General features: G+C 57.0%; 3 protein-coding genes across 4 annotated transcripts in view; all 3 read left to right on the top strand.

The window, feature by feature from the left end:
* The window catches only part of LOC104869689 (intercellular adhesion molecule 3), a 5,595-nt gene extending 3,597 nt beyond the window's left edge, over positions 1–1,998 (top strand). The window contains exons 4-6 of the mRNA XM_010635037.3: positions 150–567; positions 933–1,187; positions 1,722–1,998. Coding sequence (XP_010633339.1) covers positions 150–567; positions 933–1,187; positions 1,722–1,915 — 867 coding nt within the window. The 3' untranslated portion in view covers positions 1,916–1,998. The remainder of the gene's footprint in view (positions 1–149; positions 568–932; positions 1,188–1,721) is intronic.
* A 146-nt stretch (positions 1,999–2,144) lies between these two features.
* On the top strand, positions 2,145–14,720 carry Raver1 (ribonucleoprotein, PTB binding 1). 2 transcript variants are annotated; one of them, XM_010634705.1, is made up of 13 exons: positions 2,145–2,491; positions 3,836–3,902; positions 5,255–5,724; positions 9,219–9,410; positions 9,494–9,623; positions 9,820–9,914; positions 10,557–10,644; positions 10,884–11,095; positions 11,188–11,496; positions 12,922–12,993; positions 13,335–13,475; positions 13,647–13,730; positions 14,427–14,720. In XM_010634705.1, exons 1-13 carry the CDS (start codon positions 2,225–2,227, stop codon positions 14,568–14,570), a joined length of 2,271 nt encoding a protein of 756 aa, XP_010633007.1. In that variant the 5' UTR covers positions 2,145–2,224; the 3' UTR covers positions 14,571–14,720. The 2 variants fall into 2 exon arrangements, with proteins under 2 accessions (XP_010633007.1, XP_010633006.1); XM_010634704.2 differs by having other exon boundaries at positions 13,820–14,512.
* Positions 14,721–15,277: 557 nt separating this feature from the next.
* Fdx2 (ferredoxin 2) lies at positions 15,278–20,186 on the top strand. The gene is made up of 5 exons (XM_010634703.3): positions 15,278–15,458; positions 15,543–15,594; positions 15,794–15,900; positions 19,333–19,420; positions 19,575–20,186. Exons 1-5 carry the CDS (start codon positions 15,335–15,337, stop codon positions 19,729–19,731), a joined length of 528 nt encoding a protein of 175 aa, XP_010633005.1. The 5' UTR covers positions 15,278–15,334; the 3' UTR covers positions 19,732–20,186.
* Positions 20,187–20,544: the final 358 nt, after the last annotated feature.

Below are 20,544 nucleotides of genomic sequence, written 5' to 3'. Positions count from 1 at the left end.
GGCGGGGGCTCCCGGGGAGGAGGGGTCCTTGAAAGTGGGTGACCCTTACTGAAATTCAAGTCGCCTTATGAAGAGGACTGCCGGGCGTGGTGGCGCATGCCTGTCATCCCAACACTTGGGAGGCTAAGGCAGGAGGATTGCCGTGACCTCAAGGCCATTCTGGGCTACACAGAGAGACCCTGTCTCAAAAGAACAAACCAAATACAGCAAGTAATCCAGAGGACCCTGTTCTGGGGATGAAACTGTCCCTGTTGGCTGCCTGCTTACATCTCCTCTTTTCACCAGCCCTGCCAGTGACATCTCCGCACCTGCTGGCCCCCAGGTCCTTGGAGGTGGGCACAAGGAGGCAGGTGCATTGTGTTCTAGATGGCCTCTTCCCGGCCTCTGAGGCCCAGGTGCACCTGGCGCTGGGAAACCAGACACTGAATCCTACAGTCACGAGGGATGGCGACACACTCAATGCTACCGCCACAGTGCGCTTGGACCAAGAGGGGACCCAGAAGATTGTGTGCAACGTGACTTTGGCGGGCGTGAGTCGCTCTGCACAGAAATTGACAACGGTCTTCAGTAAGAGGGGTGGGTGGGTGAAGGGCGTGACCTTAGGGGCCAGGGCGTGGCTGAGTCGGCTGAGGGGCAGAGCATGTGGAGGATATGAAATATCAGGGAAGGCGGAGCCTGAGTTGCCCAAACAGACATTGCCGTGTGGGCGGGGCCTGGGTAAACATATGCGCCAAGAAAGTGAGATCCAGGGCTGGGGATTTAGCCCAGTGGTTCCGCTGCCTACCTCACAAGCACAAGGTCCCGAGTTCGATCCTCAGTACCCAGGAGAAAAGGGATAGGAGATCTGGATACCCAGGAGGAAAGGGGCGGCTCGACCCAGAGGACAGTCATGGTCACTAAGTCTCTGGGCAATGCTCTGCCAAAAACCTTAGGTTTCCCAGGGCCCATTCTGAGACTGAGCAGGACCAACGTCCCCAAGGGGTCCACAGTGAATGTGACCTGCAAGGCCGGACCCCGAGCCCAGGTCAGACTGGATGGGGTTCTGGCCCCATCTCCGGGGGAGCCTGCCCAGCTTGAGCTCATTGCCACTGACAGCGACAACGGACGTTACTTCATCTGCAACGCCACCCTCGAGGTGGCCGGAGAGCTCATATATAGGAGCACGGCTGTCCAGCTGCGTGTCCTGGGTGAGTTGGTCACCCGGGCCTTTGAAACCCTCACTGCCTTGCCTTGCCTTTTCCCTGTACCTCTGGAGTTTGGGGTGTCTGGTCACCTGGTGGTTCTACAGAGGGTCCCATAGCTGTGTAGTGGCGCATGCCTGTCAGCCTGTCATCCCAGCACTTGAGAAGCTGAGGCAGGAGGATCATCAGGAGTTTGAGGCCAGCCTGGACTACACAGCGAGACTCTGTCTCAAAAAAACAGGCTGACCAGGCCGAATGACCCCAGCATATGGAGTAGACAGAGAGAGCACTACTCCTGTAGTGCAGTGCGTGGCTCGCGGCAATCCAGCCTCGAGGCTGTATCCTAGGAGGCTTTGGTCATAAGAGCTGGTCGTACCCTCGGTATCTGGTATCCTACTCCGTGTCAAGTTACACCAAAAAGTCTGTTATCATTGCCGGAGGCCAGCCCGCAGGGCAAGGAGCCAGAAGGGCTGCGGCGCTGGAGAAGAAAGCCCATGAGGGTCCGGGCACGAATATTTACTCCCAGTTTTCTCTGTGCAGGTCGGGGCCACTCGGTCACCATCGGCTTAACGGTGTTGACGGTCCTGGGCGTGATCATTACCTCAGGGGCCTTACTGTACGTCTTCGGGATGCAGAAACGGTGCGGCATCTACCACGTGAAGCAGCAAAGCAACTCGGTGCCCCTCACGGCAATCCAGCAGCCTGAAGACACACCGGGGGAAGAGGCTTCCTGATCTGAGGGATGTCGGGATCCTGGGCCAAAGACGGAGAGGACTGTGGCTGTACCTTAGAATTTCCCACCAATAAAGCCTTTAAACTCCGTAGTGTGTGGCTGGATTCCTTCCTTTCGGCTGGGCTCTCTCCAGGGCTCCGCGATTCTATTGAATGGCACCGAGACTGCGGAAGGGGGCGGTGTCTATGGTGACCCTGACGCACCCCTACTCTGAGAGGCTGGCCAGGCTTCCGCCAATGGGCTGGAGAGGTCTGGAGGGAGGCGGGGATTTCCTCGGCCAATCGGCAGGGTGCGTGGTCTTTGCCGCTCTATGCCGCTCCGCCCAGGCTCGCTGGTCCCAGAAGGCGCCGGGTTTCCCAAGATGGCGGCCGACGTGTCCGTTACTCACCGGCCCCCGTTGAGCCCCGAGCCTGGGGCCGAGGCTGAAGCCACCGAGACTGCAGAACGCCGGGCGCCCGAAGAGCTGCCGCCACTAGATCCAGAAGAGATCCGGAAACGCCTGGAACACACCGAACGACAGTTTCGTAACCGCCGCAAGATACTGATCCGGGGCCTCCCGGGGGACGTGACCAACCAGGTATGGGGGGGCGGTGTGGGAGCGTGGCGGGAAATATCACCGTGCGCGTGCGCGAGGGAAACCGGGCGGCACCAGCGCTGGCATCTGTTGGGGGGGTGCCGGCGGGGGCGTCCGAGCGCGGGATCCTCGCGGGGTCGGGAGAGACCAAAAACGAAGGAGATGTGGGGGACCGTGGTGAGGGGAGAAACCAACTTTGGACTGAGGGAGGCCGTTGCTAGGGGCGACCACTGGCTTGGGCGAGGCTAAGCGATTGAAGGGGGTGGAGAGTAGAAGGGGACGGGCAACTTTAGACTCGCTGGAGGTTCGGGAATGGGCTGCCAAGTTGGGAGGGGTGGAAACGGGGATTCCAGGTGACCCCCACCTCGGATTGTGCTTTTCCCCAGTCGACTAAATCGGGTTGGCAGGATCTCATATCCAGAAGTTTCGGGGTTAGAGTATTCCCTTTCCTACTACACTGATCCATGCTTCTGAGAGAGAGCCGGAAGTTGGAGAGGCCTCCAAAGGTCCGGGATTGATTTGGGAAAATGAGGTTTCCTGCCAACTTTTTTCAAATCTACAGGAAAGTGGAGGGGATGATCTGTGGAGCTTGTCTTGGCTAATCTGGCTGCCAGGAGCACCCTTGTCTGGGGACCGACATGGGGCAGGGCTTCCTAGTGCTCTTTGGACCCAGCGAAATGCCATATATCCTGCCCTGCCCTGCCCTGCCCTAGCACAGTGCAATGGCAAGGTTCACATCCCTGGTCTTGGGAATCTCCACTCTCGAGCCCACCAACATACGTGCCATGGGCCTTCTTTGCCCATGGGTAGGTACTGGCTAGTAGGACCCCAAGGGTTTTAGAAGGGCATGATTTGGGGACAGACCAAATGGTGGGTAAAAGTCCACCGTATGTGTTCTGATTTGTTTCTGGAGCTACAAGCAGGCCTCGGTTCCTCACCCTCAAAGCTGGCTAACGAGAGGGTGACCCTGACGACAGGAGGGAGTGGGAGGCCAAGAGCTGTCCGGTGTGGGCTTTTAACTACCTGTCCTCCCTGGCCAGGCAGCCCCGAATGTTGTTCCTGCTGCTGCCCTGACCAGCCTCAGGCCTTCTGAAGTGTTTCTTAACTTCTCTGAGCCTCAGTTCCCTCACCTCACCATGGATTTGTTGATAAGTAACTGGGTGGCGTTGTTAGTAAGATTTGCAGATAGAGGCTCAGCAGCTTCCCTGAAAGCTAAGTGTTAAGAGTGGGCAAATCCACCTTTGCAGCTGAATGGCCTTGGGCAAATAATGTGGCCACACTCATTTGTAAGGTGGAAGTCCCTTCTGTCCCTAGTGACTCCCTGTCCTCTGGCTTCTTTCTGTGCAGGAAGTACATGATCTACTCGGCGACTATGAGCTCAAGTACTGTTTTGTGGACAAATACAAAGGGACAGGTTTGTGCGGCCACAGGGTGGGCCAGGTGGGCAGGAGGTGACAGTCCTGGAAGATGAGAGGGTCCTGGCTCAGTGCCTTCTGAACTTCAGTCCCAACACTGTCCCTGATCCTAGTGCAGCAGGTCACCGCCTGCCTGGCATCCCAGGCGCCCCCCCCCACTTTTTCCTCTGGGCCTTGGACTCACCCTCTTACCCCACTTGCCCCAGCTAACCAGTCACCAGGCCTACCTGTGCTTCTCCTTCGAGCCACTTTGGCTTTTGCCTGGTCCCCGTCCCCTCTGTCTCTGCCTCCCTCTGGCCTTACTGCCTCCAACCCTTCATGCTGTCACCTGCCTTCCCCCGGATCCCCATCACATTAAAGCTGACCCTGATCATTTTCCTCTCTCAAAACTGTCTGAGAGGTAGGCCAAAGCCTTGCTTCGAATCTGACCTGGGTGCAAATATGTCCCTTGGAGACCTACCCGGTGGGCCAGGGACAGACAGATATCAAATTGGAACCCTGCTTTATCCTCACGCTGGCTGTCAGCGAGTAACAGGTGATGAATTAATGCTCTGGGTGTCTGGCATATTCTAGAACTTGCCATCCTCCTGTCTCAGCCTCCTGAATAGCTGGGATTACAGGTGTGCACCACTGTGCCTGGCTTATTTGATTTGATTTGTTTTCTTGAATTGGGGTCTCACTTTGTACCTTAGGCTAGCCTTGAACTTGGTCTATAGCCCATGCTGGCCACAACTCCAGCGTCTCGCCTCAGCCTCCGAGTGCCGGGAATACAGGCGTGCCCTTCCCTGACTTGACTTGGTCTTAAGAGGTGGGGTCTCGCTGTGTTGCCCAGGCTGGCCCTGGACTCTGGGCTCAGGTGCTCCTCCTGCCTTCAAGCTTCCAGAAAGCTAGGACTGCCGGCCATGCCACTGCCAAGTTCTTTGTGTCCAAGGGCCCTTCCCCTGGCAGGGGTGCTGCTGTGAGCCCACTTCTCCTCCAGGTGTTGGGAGGCTCCCTCATTCCTGTTGAACAGATGGGAAGGTTGACACCTAAAGTCCCAGAATCTGAGGCTTAAACCTGGCACCAGTGACCACCAGCTTCATCCCTGCCCTGGTGGCACCCTGTTGTCACGTGGGTCTTAGGGTGCAGCCATGGGTATGGTTGGCCTGATTGCTCTGGGCTGCAGAGGGACACGGGTTGCCTGCAGGAGGCACTAGCTGGCCCCCTCGCACACTAGTGCTCAGCTGCCTGGAGCAGCTGTGACCTGGGATGTCCCGGTGGCCCCCGTCCTGAGGTCACAAGTGCTTCAAGGGGTAGGCCTGTGAGCAGGCCCTCAGGGGCCCTGCTTATCCCACGTCCCTCCTGTGTGCAGCTTTTGTGACCCTGCTGAATGGGGAGCAGGCTGAGGCAGCCATCAGTGCCTTCCACCAGAGCCACCTGCGGGAGCGCGAGCTGTCCGTGCAGCTGCAGCCCACGGACGCGCTGCTGTGTGTGGCCAACCTGCCCCCAAGCCTCACACAGGCACAGTTTGAGGAGCTGGTGCGGCCCTTCGGCAGCCTGGAGCGCTGCTTCTTGGTCTACAGTGAGCACACCGGCCACTCCAAGGGCTACGGCTTTGCAGAATACATGAAGAAGGACTCGGCTGCCCGCGCCAAGTCGGACCTGCTGGGCAAGCCACTGGGCCCGCGCACGCTGTACGTGCACTGGACAGATGCGGGCCAGCTCACGCCGGCCCTGCTGCACTCACGCTGCCTCTGTGTAGACCACCTGCCCCCTGGCTTCAGCGACGTGGATGCCCTGCGCCAGGCACTGTCGGCCGTGCACACACCCACCTTCTGCCAGGTGAGCCGAATGGGTAGGGGCTCTGAGAGCAGGTGCTGGGCCCTTGTGTGTGCGTGCCTTTCCCTGGGCCAGGTGCCCAGGCAGGAGTGGGTCGGGCCCAGCCCTCACCATTCTGTAACAGCCCAGAGAGTCGGGCACTGCCCCGTTTCCAGGTGGGGACACTGCTTCGTGGGGTTCCACCAGGGCCAGGCAGTGCCAGGATCGTAACATGGCCAGCGTAGGGCTGAGGGACATTGCTGGGTTCAGCCCCGAATCTTGGACCTTCTGTGGGCCCAGCCCCCGTGTGACATCTCTGCCCGCGGCTCTCTCCTGTGTCCTGCATGGTTCGTCCTTTCTGCCACACAGCTACTCCAGACCTGACTGGAATTTGCTCAGTGACCTTGTCCTCTGGTATGGGGCCTGAGGACAGGGGCCATGACCTGCTGCAAGTTCTCTGTGCCTCAGTTTCCCCATCTTGAAATGAAGCTAGTACTGCTTTCTTTCTTTCTTTTTTTTTTTTCTTTTTTGAAGCAGGATTTTGTGTACCACAGGCCTGGCCTCAAACATGTAGCAATCCTCCTGCCTCAGCCTCCGACTTCCTGGGATTATAGGCGTGTGCCACTATGCCCAGCAGTTGGTTTAGATGAGGTCCCCTTGTGTTGCATCGCAAGTCTTGAACCGATAGGCCTAAATGATCCTCTTCTCTCAGCCTCCTGAGTAGCTGGGGCTACTGGTGTTTACTACGTCCTGGTCTTAGTCATGCTTTCTGAGTGGGTTCATTTGAATGGCTGCCCATTCGTTCCTCTACTTACACATCCCCTAGGATATTTATTTATTTAACATTCTCTCAGGGCTGGGGATTTAGCTCAGTGGCACCATGCCTGCCTCACAAGGGCAAGGTCCTGAGTTGGATCCCCAGTACTGGAAGGAAAAAAAAAATACTCTTTTTTTTTTTTTTTAGTACTAAGGGTTCAAACCCAGGGGCTTTCAACCACTGAGCTACATCCCCAGCCTTTCTTTTCTTTTTCTTTTTCTTTTTCTTTTGTACCAGGGATTGAACTTAGGACCTCCTACTTGTGAAGCAGGCAGTGGAACCACTGAGCTAAATCCCGACCCCTATTTTTTTGATTTTGAGATGGGGTCTTGCTAAATTGCCTAGGTGGGAATCAAATGTTAGCCTTTTGCCTCGGCTTCCCTGAATGCTAGGATTCCAGGTGTGTATCACCACACCTGGCTCCCCAGGCATTTGTTTAGTCTTCTATTTACATGGGGCTGGGGGTGGAGCCCAGTCCTCACACACGCTAGGCGGGCACTGGCCCCCAAGCCGCACCTCAGACCTTTGCTGAACATTTACAACCCCACAAGGTGGGGTCTGGTTGCCTCCCATTTTCCAGATAGGGACACAGAGACAGGAATGCATGTATGTGTGTGTGTGTGTGTGCGCGCGCACCAGGTCAGCCAGCTGGCAAGAGATCACCCAGCTGACCTGGGCCCTGCGCCCCGCGGGCAATGTGTGTCTGGGGAGCTTGCCGTGGTCACAGGCGTGTTATTTTTTATATAATCAACATGGGAACCCCAAGGACAAACCCGCTGCTGTGTCTCCTGCCTTTGATTCACAGGCAGATTTAGATCTTAATTGCTTTAATACATGGTTGCTTGAAAATACTCCTATGTAGGGAAGGGGCAAAACAGTTTGCTGTGGAAATATATAAAGCAGGTATCACAAGCTGGGGTGCGACTCAGTGCTAGGGCAGAGACTTAGCACGTGTGAGACCCATCACCAAGCAAAGAACAGCCAGGTGCAGTGGCGCACACCACCTGGGAGGCGCAGGTTCGAGGCCAGCATGAGTGGCGCGTGCCTAGTGAGACCCCGTCTCCAAATAGAAAACAGACAGGGTTTGCCTGAAGCTCAGTGTCCACAACGACGCTCGCCTAACGCACGCGAGACTCCAGGTTCGACCCTCAGTACTGCTGTACTAATGCGAAATAAAGCTGGTATAGTAGACCTTGGGTGTTAAGGAAGAGTGTGTTCCGCTGCGTATTTTTGTTACTGCATAGTCAGTCACACGTTAGCATCCTCACATCCTGAAAGGTCCATTGGCAAAAGCTCCCTGTACCTTCTTTGGCTCACCCTGTCCGCTCCATCAAAATCACACAGGAGGGTGAGCCCCTCCTCTGAAATTCTGAAATAGGAAACACTGAAAACTGATTCCGTCTTTTCTGAAGTGGGACCTCACTATGATGCCCAAGGCTGATCTCAAACTCCTAGGCTCAAGCGATCCTCCGGCTTCAGCCTCCCCAGTGCTGGGCTTCCAAGTATGGAGCATCACACCCAGCTTCCTATCTGGTTTGGTTTAGTTTCTCCACCGTGTTTGGTTTGCTTTGGTACTGGGTATTAAACTCAGAGAGCACCAAGTTACATCCCCAGCCAGCCCTCTTTAATTTTGTTTTTTGAGACAGGGTTTTCCTAATTTGCCAGGCTGGGCTTGATCTTGCTGTATTCCTGTCTCAGCCTCCTGTGCCCACTTGCTTCGCCACTGGCACCTTTCGGTTTGGACACAAACTTTTTCTCACTCCTTTTGCAGCTGTCCCATGTGTCAATTTAGAGACATGATGTTGGTCCCAGACCATGACAGTGTGAACTGGGACAAGGGAGGACAGCCATTGCCACCCAGGCAAATCTCATGAAGGGGCACCAGCCTGGCCTTCTCTGGCCCCTGCTTTGGCTTGGCCTGGTAAGGGGCTGCCTTCTTGGAGCCTCAGTTTCCACCTTTGCTGTGCAGTGACTCTGGCCATGGCATTTGGAGCTGGTCGCTTGGAGCCAGGCAGGGCCGGGGCCGGGTGCTGTCTGGGCACCTGCTCCCTCTGGAGCAGTCCGACTGCGGTTGCAGCACTCACTGTGCCCTGACAACCAGGAGACAGGTTTGTGGAGTTGTATAGGTGGCAGCAAGGCCTGACTGACCTGGTTGGTTGTGGCCTCTTTCTCCGTGTCTGGCTGTCATTTGTTTAGCGGGAGCTGCCTCGCCCCACAGCAGGGACTGTCGTGTAGTACTCAGTGTGCACAGCACCCACCTTTCCAGTCTCCAGCAGGCGCGCCCTGGAGCTCGACTACCCAAGGCTGCAGATGAGGGGCTGTGGGCCTGCAGGAGAGGTGTCCCTGCCAACTGTGACCGTGCCTCTGTGCCCAGCTGCTCAACCTTGAGCCCTCGGTCCTGGAGTCTCAGTGTGCTGGGGAATCCCAGTCAGTGGCACTGGCAAGAGGCCTTGTGCAGTTGACTCCTGTGAGCCAGGCCCTGGCTCTGCTTCCCTTGCAGTGTGGCCTTAGCCGCACTGCCCTGTCTGGGCCTCAGTTGTCGCCTCTGCAAAATGTGGTAACCTTCCAGGCTGGTACAGGAGCAGGGCTTCTACTGCCTTGAAGGGACACTGCCCCGGCCCAGTGCAGCGCCTGACCCTTTTGGGGCTACCCCTGGGTTCAGGGTGTTGGCAGCCTCCGCCTCATGAGAGCCTCCCCACAGCTGGCGTGCGGCCAGGACGGGCAGCTGAAGGGCTTCGCGGTGCTGGAGTACGAGACTGCGGAGATGGCCGAGGCTGCACAGCAGCGGGCTGACGGCCTGGCCCTGGGGGGCAGCCACCTACGCGTGTCCTTCTGCGCCCCGGGGCCCCCTGGCCGCAGCATGCTGGCTGCACTCATTGCTGCCCAGGCCACGGTGAGTGTGCGGGAGGGGTGTGCGGGTGGGCATGGTGCGTCACCGCAGCCAGGCGGTGCTCAGCTGCCCTGTCCCCTCCTCAGGCCCTCAACCGCGGCAAGGGGCTCCTGCCTGAGCCTAATATCCTGCAGCTGCTCAACAACCTGGGCCCATCCGCCTCCCTGCAGCTGCTCCTCAACCCCCTGCTCCACAGCAGCGCAGGGGGCAAGCAGGGTAAGCGTGGGGCCCCAGGCCGGTGGAGGTCCCTCCCAGAGGCAGGACAGTGGGAACCGGGGCCTGTTCCACAATGCGCCCTGCCCTCCCCAGCCCCTTCCTCTGCTGCCCCACCTGCAGCCAGGCCTATGTTGAGCGGTAGGGGAAAGAGGTGCCCATCTGAGGGCCCTCACCCAGCTCGCTGCATCTTCCCCAGGCCTCCTGGGTGCGCCCCCTGCCATGCCACTGCTCAACGGGCCGGCTCTGTCCACGGCGTTGCTGCAGCTCGCCCTGCAGGCCCAGAGCCATAAGGTAACAGTGGTCTTCCTGCACCCCCGCCGGCAGCCCTGCCTGCCCCTGCCTAACCCCCCGCATGCCACCCTCGTGCCATGGGATGGTGGGACTCGCCCCTCTCACGGGGGTCTGTCTCTGCCCTGCGAAGGACAGCCCGCCTTGGTAGCCAGAGCAGGGTGAGGGCAGCCGGACACACCTACTTATAGCCAAAGACCAGGTGTGGCTGGGGAGCCCCGCCCCATCCCTGTGCTGGGGAAGAATGTCCTGCCCTTCCGCATACGGGTGTGCACAGGTGCAGGGCCGCAGATGCTGGGGTACAGGCGAGTCTGAGGGGCGTGTGTGGGTTGCTTTGCTGGGGCCCAGTCAGGGATGGGCTGTGTCTGGTGGTGACAGTGAATGTGTATGCTTGGGGCATGGTGGGACTACATGCAACCAAAACCCTCTGGCTGTCACACATCGTGTGACTCTTGTCACACTGGTGTGTGCTCGGCCAGGAGGTTGAGTGGCCCTGACATGCTGGGTACAGCCTCTGTCCCCCCGGGGCCTTGGGGTACCACAGGCCGCATGTGTGTGTGCCTGTGATCGCCAAGAACTTGGGGTGACGTCAGTTGCTACCTAGTTCACCCCATCCCCGTCCACAGCTGACTGTGTCTGTTCTAGAAGCCCGGGATCCTGGGAGACTCGCCCCTGGGCCCTCTCCAGGGTGGGCCCCAGCCAGCCAACCCCCTCCTCGGGGACCTGACAGCAGGTAACACAGACCCACCCACCCCAACTCTCCTGGGCACCTTCCCTCTCCCTTGCCCAGCCCCTTTCCTCCCTGGGCCTCAGTCTTCTCATCTGTCACTGAGAGTGGCATGTCCCCGTCATGGGGCAGCCAGGGCTTCCTGGGGATTGGTGCCCTGGGACACCTTTGGTCTGTGCTAGCTGCGGCCCCGGAAGAAAGGGCCTTGGGGCTGATTCCCTGACGTCACTCTGCTCTCTCTGCAGGGGGGACCCTGGCCCCGGAGCTGCCACCTCGGCGAGGAAAGCCACCACCCCTCTTGCCACCTCTGCTGGGCCCCTCTGGGGCTGACCGGGAGCCCATGGGCCTGGGTCCCCCTGCAGCCCAGCTCACCCCACCCGCTGCTCCAGTGGGGATCCGCGGCCCGGGTCTCAGGGGCCTACAGAAGGACAGCGGGCCCCTGCCCACAACCCCTGGGGTAAGGCTGCACCCTGTGCCTGTGCCGTTCCTGCCTCCTGCCCTGTGCCCCCCTCCGCCCGTGCCCCTGGTGAATCTAGCCCTCTGTCACAGGTCTCACTGCTGGGAGAGCCCCCCAAGGACTACCGGATCCCCCTGAATCCCTACCTAAACCTGCACAGCCTGCTCCCGGCTAGCAACCTGGCTGGCAAGGAAGCCCGGGGCTGGGGGTGTGTCACGAGAGGCCGCCGCCAGCCCGAGGGATCCTTGCCCAACGCCCCAGCCCCAGGTGGGGGCGCTGGTACAAGTGGCAGCGGCAGCAAAGCCTTCCCGCTCAAGTCCCGCCTTCTCAGCCCCCTCGCCGGCTCCCGCCTGCCCCCAGAGCCCGGGCTGCCCGACAGCTACAGCTTTGATTACCCCTTGGTGAGTACCTAGCTGCCCTAGCCCCGCCGTCCCCAAGGGTCAGCTGCTGTGGCCCTTTGTCCCCCGACTAGGTCATTCTCTAAACTGTTGCAGGGTGGCATCCCTAACCCCAAAATTTTCAATCCAGAAGGTCCCAAGCTCCAAAACCCTTGTTTTGAGGCAGTTAGTTGCCGGGACTGGCCTCAGACTATCGTCTTGCCTGGGCCTCCTGAGTGCTGGGGTGACACACAGGTGATACCATCCGTGCCCACCTTGGCAGTACTGAGAATGGACCCCAGGGAGCACTGAGCTATATCCCCAGCTCCTTTTCAGTTTTATATGGGATGGAGTCTTGCATAGTGACCCAGTCTGGTCTCGGTCTCAGTTGTGATCCTCCTGCCTCAGTATCCTGAACAGCTGAGATTACAGGTGTGCGCCGCCTTGCCCGACTGCTTCTGAAACTGAGCACCACATCAGAGCTGGCCCTGACCGCAGAATGCAGACGTACAAAGAATGGTGTACAAAATGAGCTGCTGTGCATGTAGGGTGTGTCTGAAATGGACGTGAACGTCCTTTCAAGTTGGGTTCTCTTCTCCAGATACCTCATTATCATTCTCAAATCCAAACTCCGGAAAGATCTGAAGTCTAAAACTCAACCCGGTTTTCGGTGTGTTTGTATATGTGTGGTACTATAAATTAAACCCTTGCACTGAGCTACATCCCCAGCCCTTTTTTTTATTTTTAATTTTGAGCCAGGGCTTTGCATGGTTGCCCAGGCTAGAATCCTCCTGCCTCAGCCTCCCATAATGCTGAGATGACAGGCATGTGCTCTCATGCCTGGGCCTATTGTATTTCTTTAGTATTGGTTATGCCAGGCCAAGCATTAGGGACACTGCAGGGAACCTGCCCAGCGTGGTCCTAACCGCAAGTCTGTCTTTCTGGCCTTGCCTGGCAACCCTGCCTTGTCTGTCTGTCCATCCTAGGACCTACACGTTCTCGGCCTTTCTCCCCAGTCTCTCTCCTGTGAGGCTTTAGCTGTCCTGTCCGTCCATCCATTTGTGTCCCATCTGATTCCTGGAGTTTAGTCCTCCTGTGACCCCGCCTCCTGTTCAGAAGCTCCTGGCCCCTTGCAGCTCATACCTGTTATGTTTGGCCCACATAGGCTTAAACTAAACAGCTGAAATAAATGCCAACTATGAAAATGGAACAGGTTCATACTCCCAGGGTTCCCAGCATGCCTTGAAAACAGAACTGCTGACCACCTCTGGGTCATCACGGGGACCCAGGCACCTCTGCCCTGGGACAGAACGCACATCTGGTCCCATTCCCACTGCCCCACAGGCTGAGTTTGCCCTCTGAGCGCCCTGGTTCTGCTGTGCTGCAGAACTGAGCCCAGACTGAGACTGGCACAGACCTGCCTCACGTGACCCTGTCCTTTCCATTCAGGACCTAGGACCTCGGCGGCTCTTCTCCCACCGGGAGTCAGCCCTAGGGCCTCATGGACCCAGTCGACACAAGGTAAGAGGCACATGTACACCTTGCCTCTGGGTGCAACAAGTACGTCTGGCTGCATAACAAGTGACCCCACCTGCTATTAAGCACAGCAGACTTTATTCTGTGCAACGAGGTCTCACTGTGTTGTCCAAGGTGGCTTTGATCTGGGCTCAAGCGATCCTCCTGCTTCAGCCTCCTTAGGAGCTGGGACTCCAGGCATAGGCCATTGTGGGTGGCTCTAGATATTTTCCCTGGAGGTTAAAGGGCAAGCTCACCTGCCAGCTGTTCCCGTGACAGTTGTTCCGGCTGAGCCCAGAACATTTTGGGGGGATCCCTCCCCACTCGGCCACCCCTGCTCTCTGCAGATGTCCCCTCCGCCCAGTGGCTTCAGCGAGCGGAGTGGCGGAGGTGGCGGCGGGCCTCTCTCTCACTTCTACTCGGGCTCGCCCACCTCCTACTTCACCAGTGGCCTGCAGGCTGGCCTCAAGCAGAGCCACCTCAGCAAGGTAAGGAGCAGGACCCCAGGGATGGCCGGCCTGCGGGCGGCGGGCCTCCCTCCAGGGTGCTGTGATCTCAGCACCCCAGCCACAGCTGCAAGTGGCAGGTGTGAGACTAGAACAGCTGAACCCCCACCCTTCGGAAATGAGGAAGTGACCTGTGCTCTCCCCTTTCTCCAGGCAGCCGGCTCCTCCCCGCTGGGCTCCGGTGAGGGGCTCCTGGGCCTCGGCCCGGGCCCCAATGGCCACAGCCACCTGCTGAAGGTACGGTCAGGGGGTGGGGAGGCACAGGGCTGGGGAGGCCCGGCCGTGGGGCGCCCCCTCACCCGGCCGCCCATGCCCTCTGTCTCCAGACCCCCTTGGGCGGCCAGAAACGAAGCTTTGCCCACCTGCTGCCCTCACCTGAGCCCAGCCCAGAGGGCAGCTACGTGGGCCAGCACTCCCAGGGCCTCGGTGGCCACTACGCAGACTCCTACCTGAAGCGGAAGAGGATTTTTTAAGGGATGCTTTGGGGCTTTCTGGTGTTTTGTTTTGTGGTTGTTTTTGTTCTTGTTTTTTAAATTTTCTTTCGGGTAATAGAGAAATCTCTGAAATCTGAAAGACTTTGCTGACCAACCAGCCAGAGCCCAAAGAGTATGGGGGTGCCCGGCTGCTCTGCGCCTCCAGACTGCTCCGGGTGTGGGAACCCACAGCCTTAAGAGAGAGGGGCCCGGCCTGCTCTCTCCCCCGCCCGCTCCTGTCCTTGCCTGGGCCTGGCTTTTGTCGGGGTCCCCTCCTGCCTTGTCACTCCTGTGTTTTGGCCTTTTGAGTGCCTTGGAGGTTTCCCTGACCTCCCGTGAAGATCAGAGACTGTCCCCCCGCCCCCTTTTTAATTTTGACAGTTGACTGTTTTTTTCCTTTTCTAATTTTTATTCTTTTTAAAGCCATCTCAGATGAACCCCCAGCTCTGATTCCTTCAAGGTCCCACCTGTCCGGGCCTCCATTCCACACTTCCGATTTTCACCCGTCTGCTGCAGGCACGGCATCTCTTGCCACTGCCTGCCCACTCTGGCCAATGCCTTGTCCTGGACCTCTGCTCCTTGCCACAGTCCCCTGGCCTTCTGATGCCTTAACGTTGGGCTGCCTGCCTTGCTGGCCAGAGCGTCTCAGACGCCGAGCTCCGGAAGCTTGACTCAGGACCAAATAGCTCTGGCCTCAGGCTTGGGCCCCTCCACCTGGGGGATCCACCCTGGGGACGGTAGAAGGTCAAAGCCTTGGTCTTGGCACATCACCCCCATCCCACCCTGTCCACCCAGGCCTGGGCACAGAGACAGGCTTTCTCAGCCGGCTTCAGCCAGTCCCTCTGTGTCTGGAAGTTGGCCGCCTTGTGCTATCTCCTGAACCTCGGCCTCTCCCCATGAAGATGCGCCCCAGCTCCCCTCAGGCCTGATGGAGGATCGCAGTCCTGGCCTCCTTCAGGCCCAGTGCTGGAAACCAACAACTCCTTGCAGATAGACCCTGCCCACAGCAGGACCTGTGCACCTGGGGTGACCCTGGGCCCCAACCCCACCAGCTCCCCTCCCCTGACGCGGGCCCACGTCCACTCCAGGGCTTCCCCTCCCCATCTTCCCCACACAGACCTTTGCTGAATTAAAGTTTGTAAGTAAATGGTTTTAAAGAAATGAGAGCTGTTTTGTTCCTGGGACAGAGGGGCACCTGGGTGGGAAGTTTGATGACCCCATATATGTGTGTGTGTGTGCGGTTCCCTGCGCGGCTCTTTTACACCACGTGGATCCCTTGCAAACCGAGTTCACGTTCGCGTCGCTCTGACCTCTGCTCGCTTGGCCGGCGCCGCGCATGCCCAGTCACCGGGTCACGTGACGCCTGTCATGGCCGCCCCCACTGTCCCTGGCGGCGTGAGTGTCAGGCTCCTGCTGCGGGCTGCCAGGGCCTCCTGGTGGAGCGGGACCTGGGACCCAGAGACGCTGAGAAGCAGGAAATTCCGGACAACAGGTACCCCGATCGCCAGGGACAGGCTGCGTTAGCCAGTTGGATGCCCGCACGGCTGGCGCCTCCGCTCACTCAACTGTTTTCTAGGCAGGCGCCCGGCAGAAGGGGACACCGGCGGCTCTGAGCGGCCCGGGGACGTGTGAGTGCAGGGGCCAAGTGCCCCGTTCCTCGTCCCACGAGGTTTCCTGGGTTCCCGCTATGCCCTGCAGCTTCTCTCCAGGGTCCTTTATCTGCCTCGCCCTCTTTTATCCCCGTCTAGCTCGATTCCCGAGTTCCTGACCCTATGAGGCCCCTGAGCTTGTCCTGCACGTCGACACCCACACCCCGTCTGTCCCCAGGGTGAATGTGGTGTTCATAGACCGGTCAGGCCAGCGGATCCCGGTGAGCGGCAGAGTCGGGGACAATGTCCTCCATCTGGCCCAGCGCCACGGTGTGGACCTGGAAGGTAGGAGCCAGGCACAGCGAATTACCCATTCCAGCCTAATCCATTATCATCAGTCTGTCCACTGCTTAGCCCACCTATGGCTTCCCATCAAATATGTATTGAATCCCAAACTTTACACTTCTTATTTAGTAAGCATTTATTACAGGCCACTCCACTAGAACTCGACGTTCAGAGCTTGTTGTTCTTTTGTTGCTCTTGCTCCCTCCATACTAGCAGCACTGTGCTTGTGGTACTGAGGATTGAAATCAGGGCCATTACACTGAGCTACATCCCAAATCGTTTTGAGTCTGGTCCTCACTAAAAGTTGCTAAATTGCCCAGGCTAGGCTTGAGGTCGTGGTCTCTCCCTGCTGAGCCTCCCAGAGTGATGGGATGCCAACTCCATATTGATTTTCCTTTTTGTTGTTTTCTGAGACAGAGTCTTGTAATATACTCAGGCTGGACTTGAACTCACTATGTAGTCCAGGCTGACCTCAAACTCTTGGCAATTGGTCCTCCTCTCTCAGCCTCCCAAATGCTGGGATTACAGCATGGCGACACTGGGCCTGGTACACATCGGTTTTCTTGATGTTCCTTTTTTTTGGTACCGGGGATCGAACTCAGGACCTTGCGCTTGCGGGGCAGGCAGCGGAACCACTGAGCTAAATTCCCCGCCCTTGACATTCTTCAAATAGCCAAGCTCATTCCTGCCTCAAGACTTTTGGTTTTGAATTTGCTGTTCTCCTGTGTCAGAAGTGCTTTCCTAACCAAAGAAAACAAGAAGATTTTTTTTTTTTTTTTTTTTTTTGGTGTGTTACGGGGGATTGAATTCAGGACCTTACACTTGCGAGGCAGGCATGGTGCCACTGAGCTAAATCCCTGGCCCCTTTTTTTCTGTTTTTTTGAGAAAGGCTCTTGCTATGCGGTTCAGGCTGGGCCTGTACTGACAGTGCTCCTGCTTCCTCAGTCGCCTGAGTGCTGAGTTGATAGGCCTGGCCCCAGCAAATATTTTACCACCTTCTCACCTTCACATCTCAATGGAAATACCATGTTCCTGACAATCCCATCCCCTCAGCACAGCTAAAGTTCTGTCCCCTATCACCCTGGTTTAGCTCTGTTTTATTGTCTTCGTGGCCTGCTGCATTGAGCTCAGTGAGTTCACTTGTTCCCACTTACTCACTGTATGTAATGTATTTAGATGTAACAGGTATTAGATGACCATTTGCTGAAGAGAGTAACAGCAGAAATTACTTGAACTGAGTCAACATATACTTATTTCATACAATAGAGGAAGCTATTATTCCATTTTGTAGATGGGAGAACTGAGCCCCAACTTAAGTAGACCTGGTCCAAAGCCTAGTAAGTGACAAAACTAGATCCAAAACATTTTAGCCAGGCACAGTGATACATACCCGTAATCCCAGCTATTAGGGAAGCTGAAGCGGGAAGATCTCAAGTTCAAGCCCAGCCTAGGCAATTTAGTAACTTGACCCTATCTCAAAGTAAAAAGCTGAGAAGAGCTGGGAAGTAGCTCAGTGATATAGCGCCCCTATTGTGTCACCAGTACTGCAATCTGTCGGTCCCGCCTATTTTTATTTAGCCTTTTAGCCTCTACTGTGTGCTGCCCTTCTGTGATTCTGTGAAACGGAGTACCTACTGTGTTTGGGCAGCAACTCACAACAGAGATACGGCTTCTGTCATCTCAGTTTCAGCCCGTCAGGGACAACAGTCCCACAGGGAAATGGAGTTATGTGTGATCACCTGGGAGGTGGCCTGTTTGTTGGGAGAATGTTAATAGGGAGCCCGTTGCAATCATTGAAGGGGGAGAGGGGCCGGAGATGTAGCTCAGCAGTGCTGTGCCTGCCTGGCAAGCACAACATCCTGAGTTCGATTCCAGGTACTGAGAAAAAAAAATCACTGTGCATTAAAGGGGGAGATATTCTGGGAGGTCCTGGCTGGCCTCCTTGCTATAGAGGCAATTCAGTTCCAGAATCCTATAGCCAGCAGTTCAGGTCAGAGTTTGAAACATTAATTTTATTTTACTTTATTTTTGAGAAGGATTTTCTTGCTATATAGCCCAGGCTGGCTTTGAACTCATGGTGATCCTCCTGTCTTAGCCTTACAAGTGCTGGGATAACAGGTGTGTACTACCATGCCTGGCTTTGACACGTGAATTTTATGTATTTATTGATTTATTGATTTTGAGGCAGGATCTTGCAATGTAGTCAGGTGGGCCTTTGAGCTTACTTTGTAGCCCAGGTTGGTCTCAAACTCTCTGTGATCCTCCTGCCTCAGCCTCCCAGATGCTGAAACTACTGGCATGCACTATAGACCAGCCTGTTTAATATTTTTTAAAAAGATTTTTATGGTGCTATGTGCTACACACAATCAAAAAGGGTGAAATGACAAGAAACAGGGAGTAGAGGCACCGAATCGGAGAACAGTTGGATCAAATCTCTGAAAATAAGAGGGATCCAGCGAGGGAAAGATTGGAGAGATGAGCATTCTGGAATGTAGGTTCAGCAAGTAGAAAGGCCCTGGGGAGGGATGGACTTGATGTAATCCATTGTATCAGGAGGCCAGTGTGAGTGAAAGAGTGAACGACCAGATCTCATTCATCTGGAATGAGAATGGAGGGTTTGGCTCTTATGCTGTATGTGAACACCCTCTGCAGAGCTTCAGGGAAAGATTGGAGAGATGAGCATTCTGGAATGTAGGTTCAGCAAGTAGAAAGGCCCTGGGGAGGGATGGACTTGATGTAATCCATTGTATCAGGAGGCCAGTGTGAGTGAAAGAGTGAACGACCAGATCTCATTCATCTGGAATGAGAATGGAGGGTTTGGCTCTTATGCTGTATGTGAACACCCTCTGCAGAGCTTCAGACAAGGAAGCCCGTTTTCCCCAGTCACAGTTCTCGGTGACCGGTCCAAGGGTCACCAGGGCAGCAGAAGTCCGAGCCGCTGTAGCTCGACATTGCCCCTTCTCCCAGCCAGCCAGGATGTGGCCCAGGAGCACATGGGCCCAGTGAGGGGCACAGCAAGGCTTCCCAGGTCCCCTCTTGGCTGCGGAAGTTGTGTCCATGCTCTCCAGTGGCTCCATATAGCCAGGTCCTCAACCATCCTGGGACACCCTAGACATGTCTTCAGACCCTTTGTGTTTGTTGTTTGGAATATTTTGTTTGTTTTTTGGGTTTTTGAGACAAGGTTTCTCTCTGTAAGCCAGAGAGTTTGCCACAAGCCTTTTGCCTCAGCCTCCTGAGTGCTGGGATTACAGGTGTGCACCGCCACATGCTTGTAAAACCTCCAGGCAGCTGAGGAGCAGAGAGCTGGGTAAAGGACTGAGTGGCAGCCAGCCCAGGAGGGAGAGAGATGGCACCAGCAGCAGGGCGCCGGGCTCGTGACACCTGCACTGCGGATGTTGCCCTGTCAGTCACTTCCTTCTCTTTCTGCCCCAGGGGCCTGCGAAGCCTCCCTAGCATGTTCTACCTGCCACGTGTATGTGAGCGAGGCCCACCTGGATCTCCTGCCTCCCCCCGAGGAGCGGTGAGCAGGCCAGCACCTCCCCAAGCACCGGGGTCCCCATGCCCAGAGGCCCCCCCAGGCCTGCACTCACCGTGGCACCCTCCCTCCCAGGGTTGCCCACCTTCCCTCCCGCCGGGCCGCGTGCCAGCTGCTAACTGTGCCCTCCTCTCCCCAGGGAGGACGACATGCTGGACATGGCGCCCCTGCTCCAGGAGAACTCCCGCCTGGGCTGCCAGATTGTGCTGACCCCCAAGCTGGAGGGGGCGGAGTTCACTCTGCCCAAGATCACCAGGAACTTCTATGTGGATGGCCATGTCCCCAAGCCCCACTGACAGGTGCAGCGGGAGCAGCCCGGGATTGCAGTGGCCCCAGGACCAGGACTAAAGGAAGAGCCGAGCAGCCAGCCTGGTCCAGAGTGCAGACTCTGGGGGAGAGACAGGTCGCAGGCGCCAAGAAGCCCATAGCCCTGCAAAGGGCAGATCCCATGTCCAGACTCTGTTGGGGACAGGACCTCTCCTTTGGGTGCCTCCTCCAACCCCTTGAGACTCGGAGTGTGAATAGGGATGGACTTAAGTTACAGCTGCAATAAAACTGTCGCAGCTCTCCAGCATGTTGAGTGTCTTTGGGGGCTGACATCATCAGTTCGATACACAGCTGCGAATGCTGCCCCCCTTGGAAGTGAGGGGGCCCTAGGGGAAGCTGAAGCAAAAGCCTGGACCCCCTCTTCTGTTTTTGTACCGGGGACGAACTTGGGTCCTCTCGCTTGCCAGGCAGGCAGCAGAACCACTGAGCTAAATCCTCGGCCCATGTTTTTTTAATTTTTTTGAGACAGGGTCTTGTTATGCAGTTCAGGCTGGCTTTGAACTCACTGTGGAGCCCAGCTGACCTCTAACTCACTGAGACCCTCCCGCCTCAGCCTCCTAAGTGCTGGGATCATAGGCGTGCGCCAACAGGCCCAGTTTGGGACCCTCTGATAGTGCTCAGCTCGCCCCACCCCTGCAGCGGCGGAGGGATTTGCAAGGCCGTGGAAGGGACAGAGGCCACCCCGGGGGGATGGAGGCCACCCGGTACCCTGACAGGGTGCGGATGACCCCAGGAAGGAGAGGGGCACCGATCTCCGCCGCCGGCCCCGCCCCAGCCAACTG

The sequence above is a fragment of the Fukomys damarensis genome, unplaced genomic scaffold (assembly GCF_012274545.1).
Source record: "Fukomys damarensis isolate Sample0158 unplaced genomic scaffold, DMR_v1.0_HiC HiC_scaffold_37, whole genome shotgun sequence".
In the NCBI taxonomy this organism is placed as follows: Eukaryota; Metazoa; Chordata; class Mammalia; order Rodentia; family Bathyergidae; genus Fukomys; species Fukomys damarensis.
The sequence above is the reverse complement of the archived record's forward strand: the minus strand, read 5'-3'. Positions and strand labels throughout refer to the sequence as shown.

Excerpts from the sequence above, each read along its gene's own strand:
- Raver1 (XM_010634704.2), top strand. The coding sequence starts at position 2,225 with ATGCCGCTCCGCCCAGGCTCGCTGGTCCCAGAAGGCGCCGGGTTTCCC. Across the intron at positions 3,903-5,254 it reads GGACAAATACAAAGGGACAG|CTTTTGTGACCCTGCTGAAT; the intron begins GTTTGTGCGGCC and ends TCCTGTGTGCAG. Across the intron at positions 11,497-12,921 it reads ACAGCTTTGATTACCCCTTG|GACCTAGGACCTCGGCGGCT; the intron begins GTGAGTACCTAG and ends CTTTCCATTCAG.
- Fdx2 (XM_010634703.3), top strand. The coding sequence starts at position 15,335 with ATGGCCGCCCCCACTGTCCCTGGCGGCGTGAGTGTCAGGCTCCTGCTG. Across the intron at positions 15,459-15,542 it reads CAGGAAATTCCGGACAACAG|GCAGGCGCCCGGCAGAAGGG; the intron begins GTACCCCGATCG and ends ACTGTTTTCTAG. Across the intron at positions 19,421-19,574 it reads CTGCCTCCCCCCGAGGAGCG|GGAGGACGACATGCTGGACA; the intron begins GTGAGCAGGCCA and ends TCCTCTCCCCAG.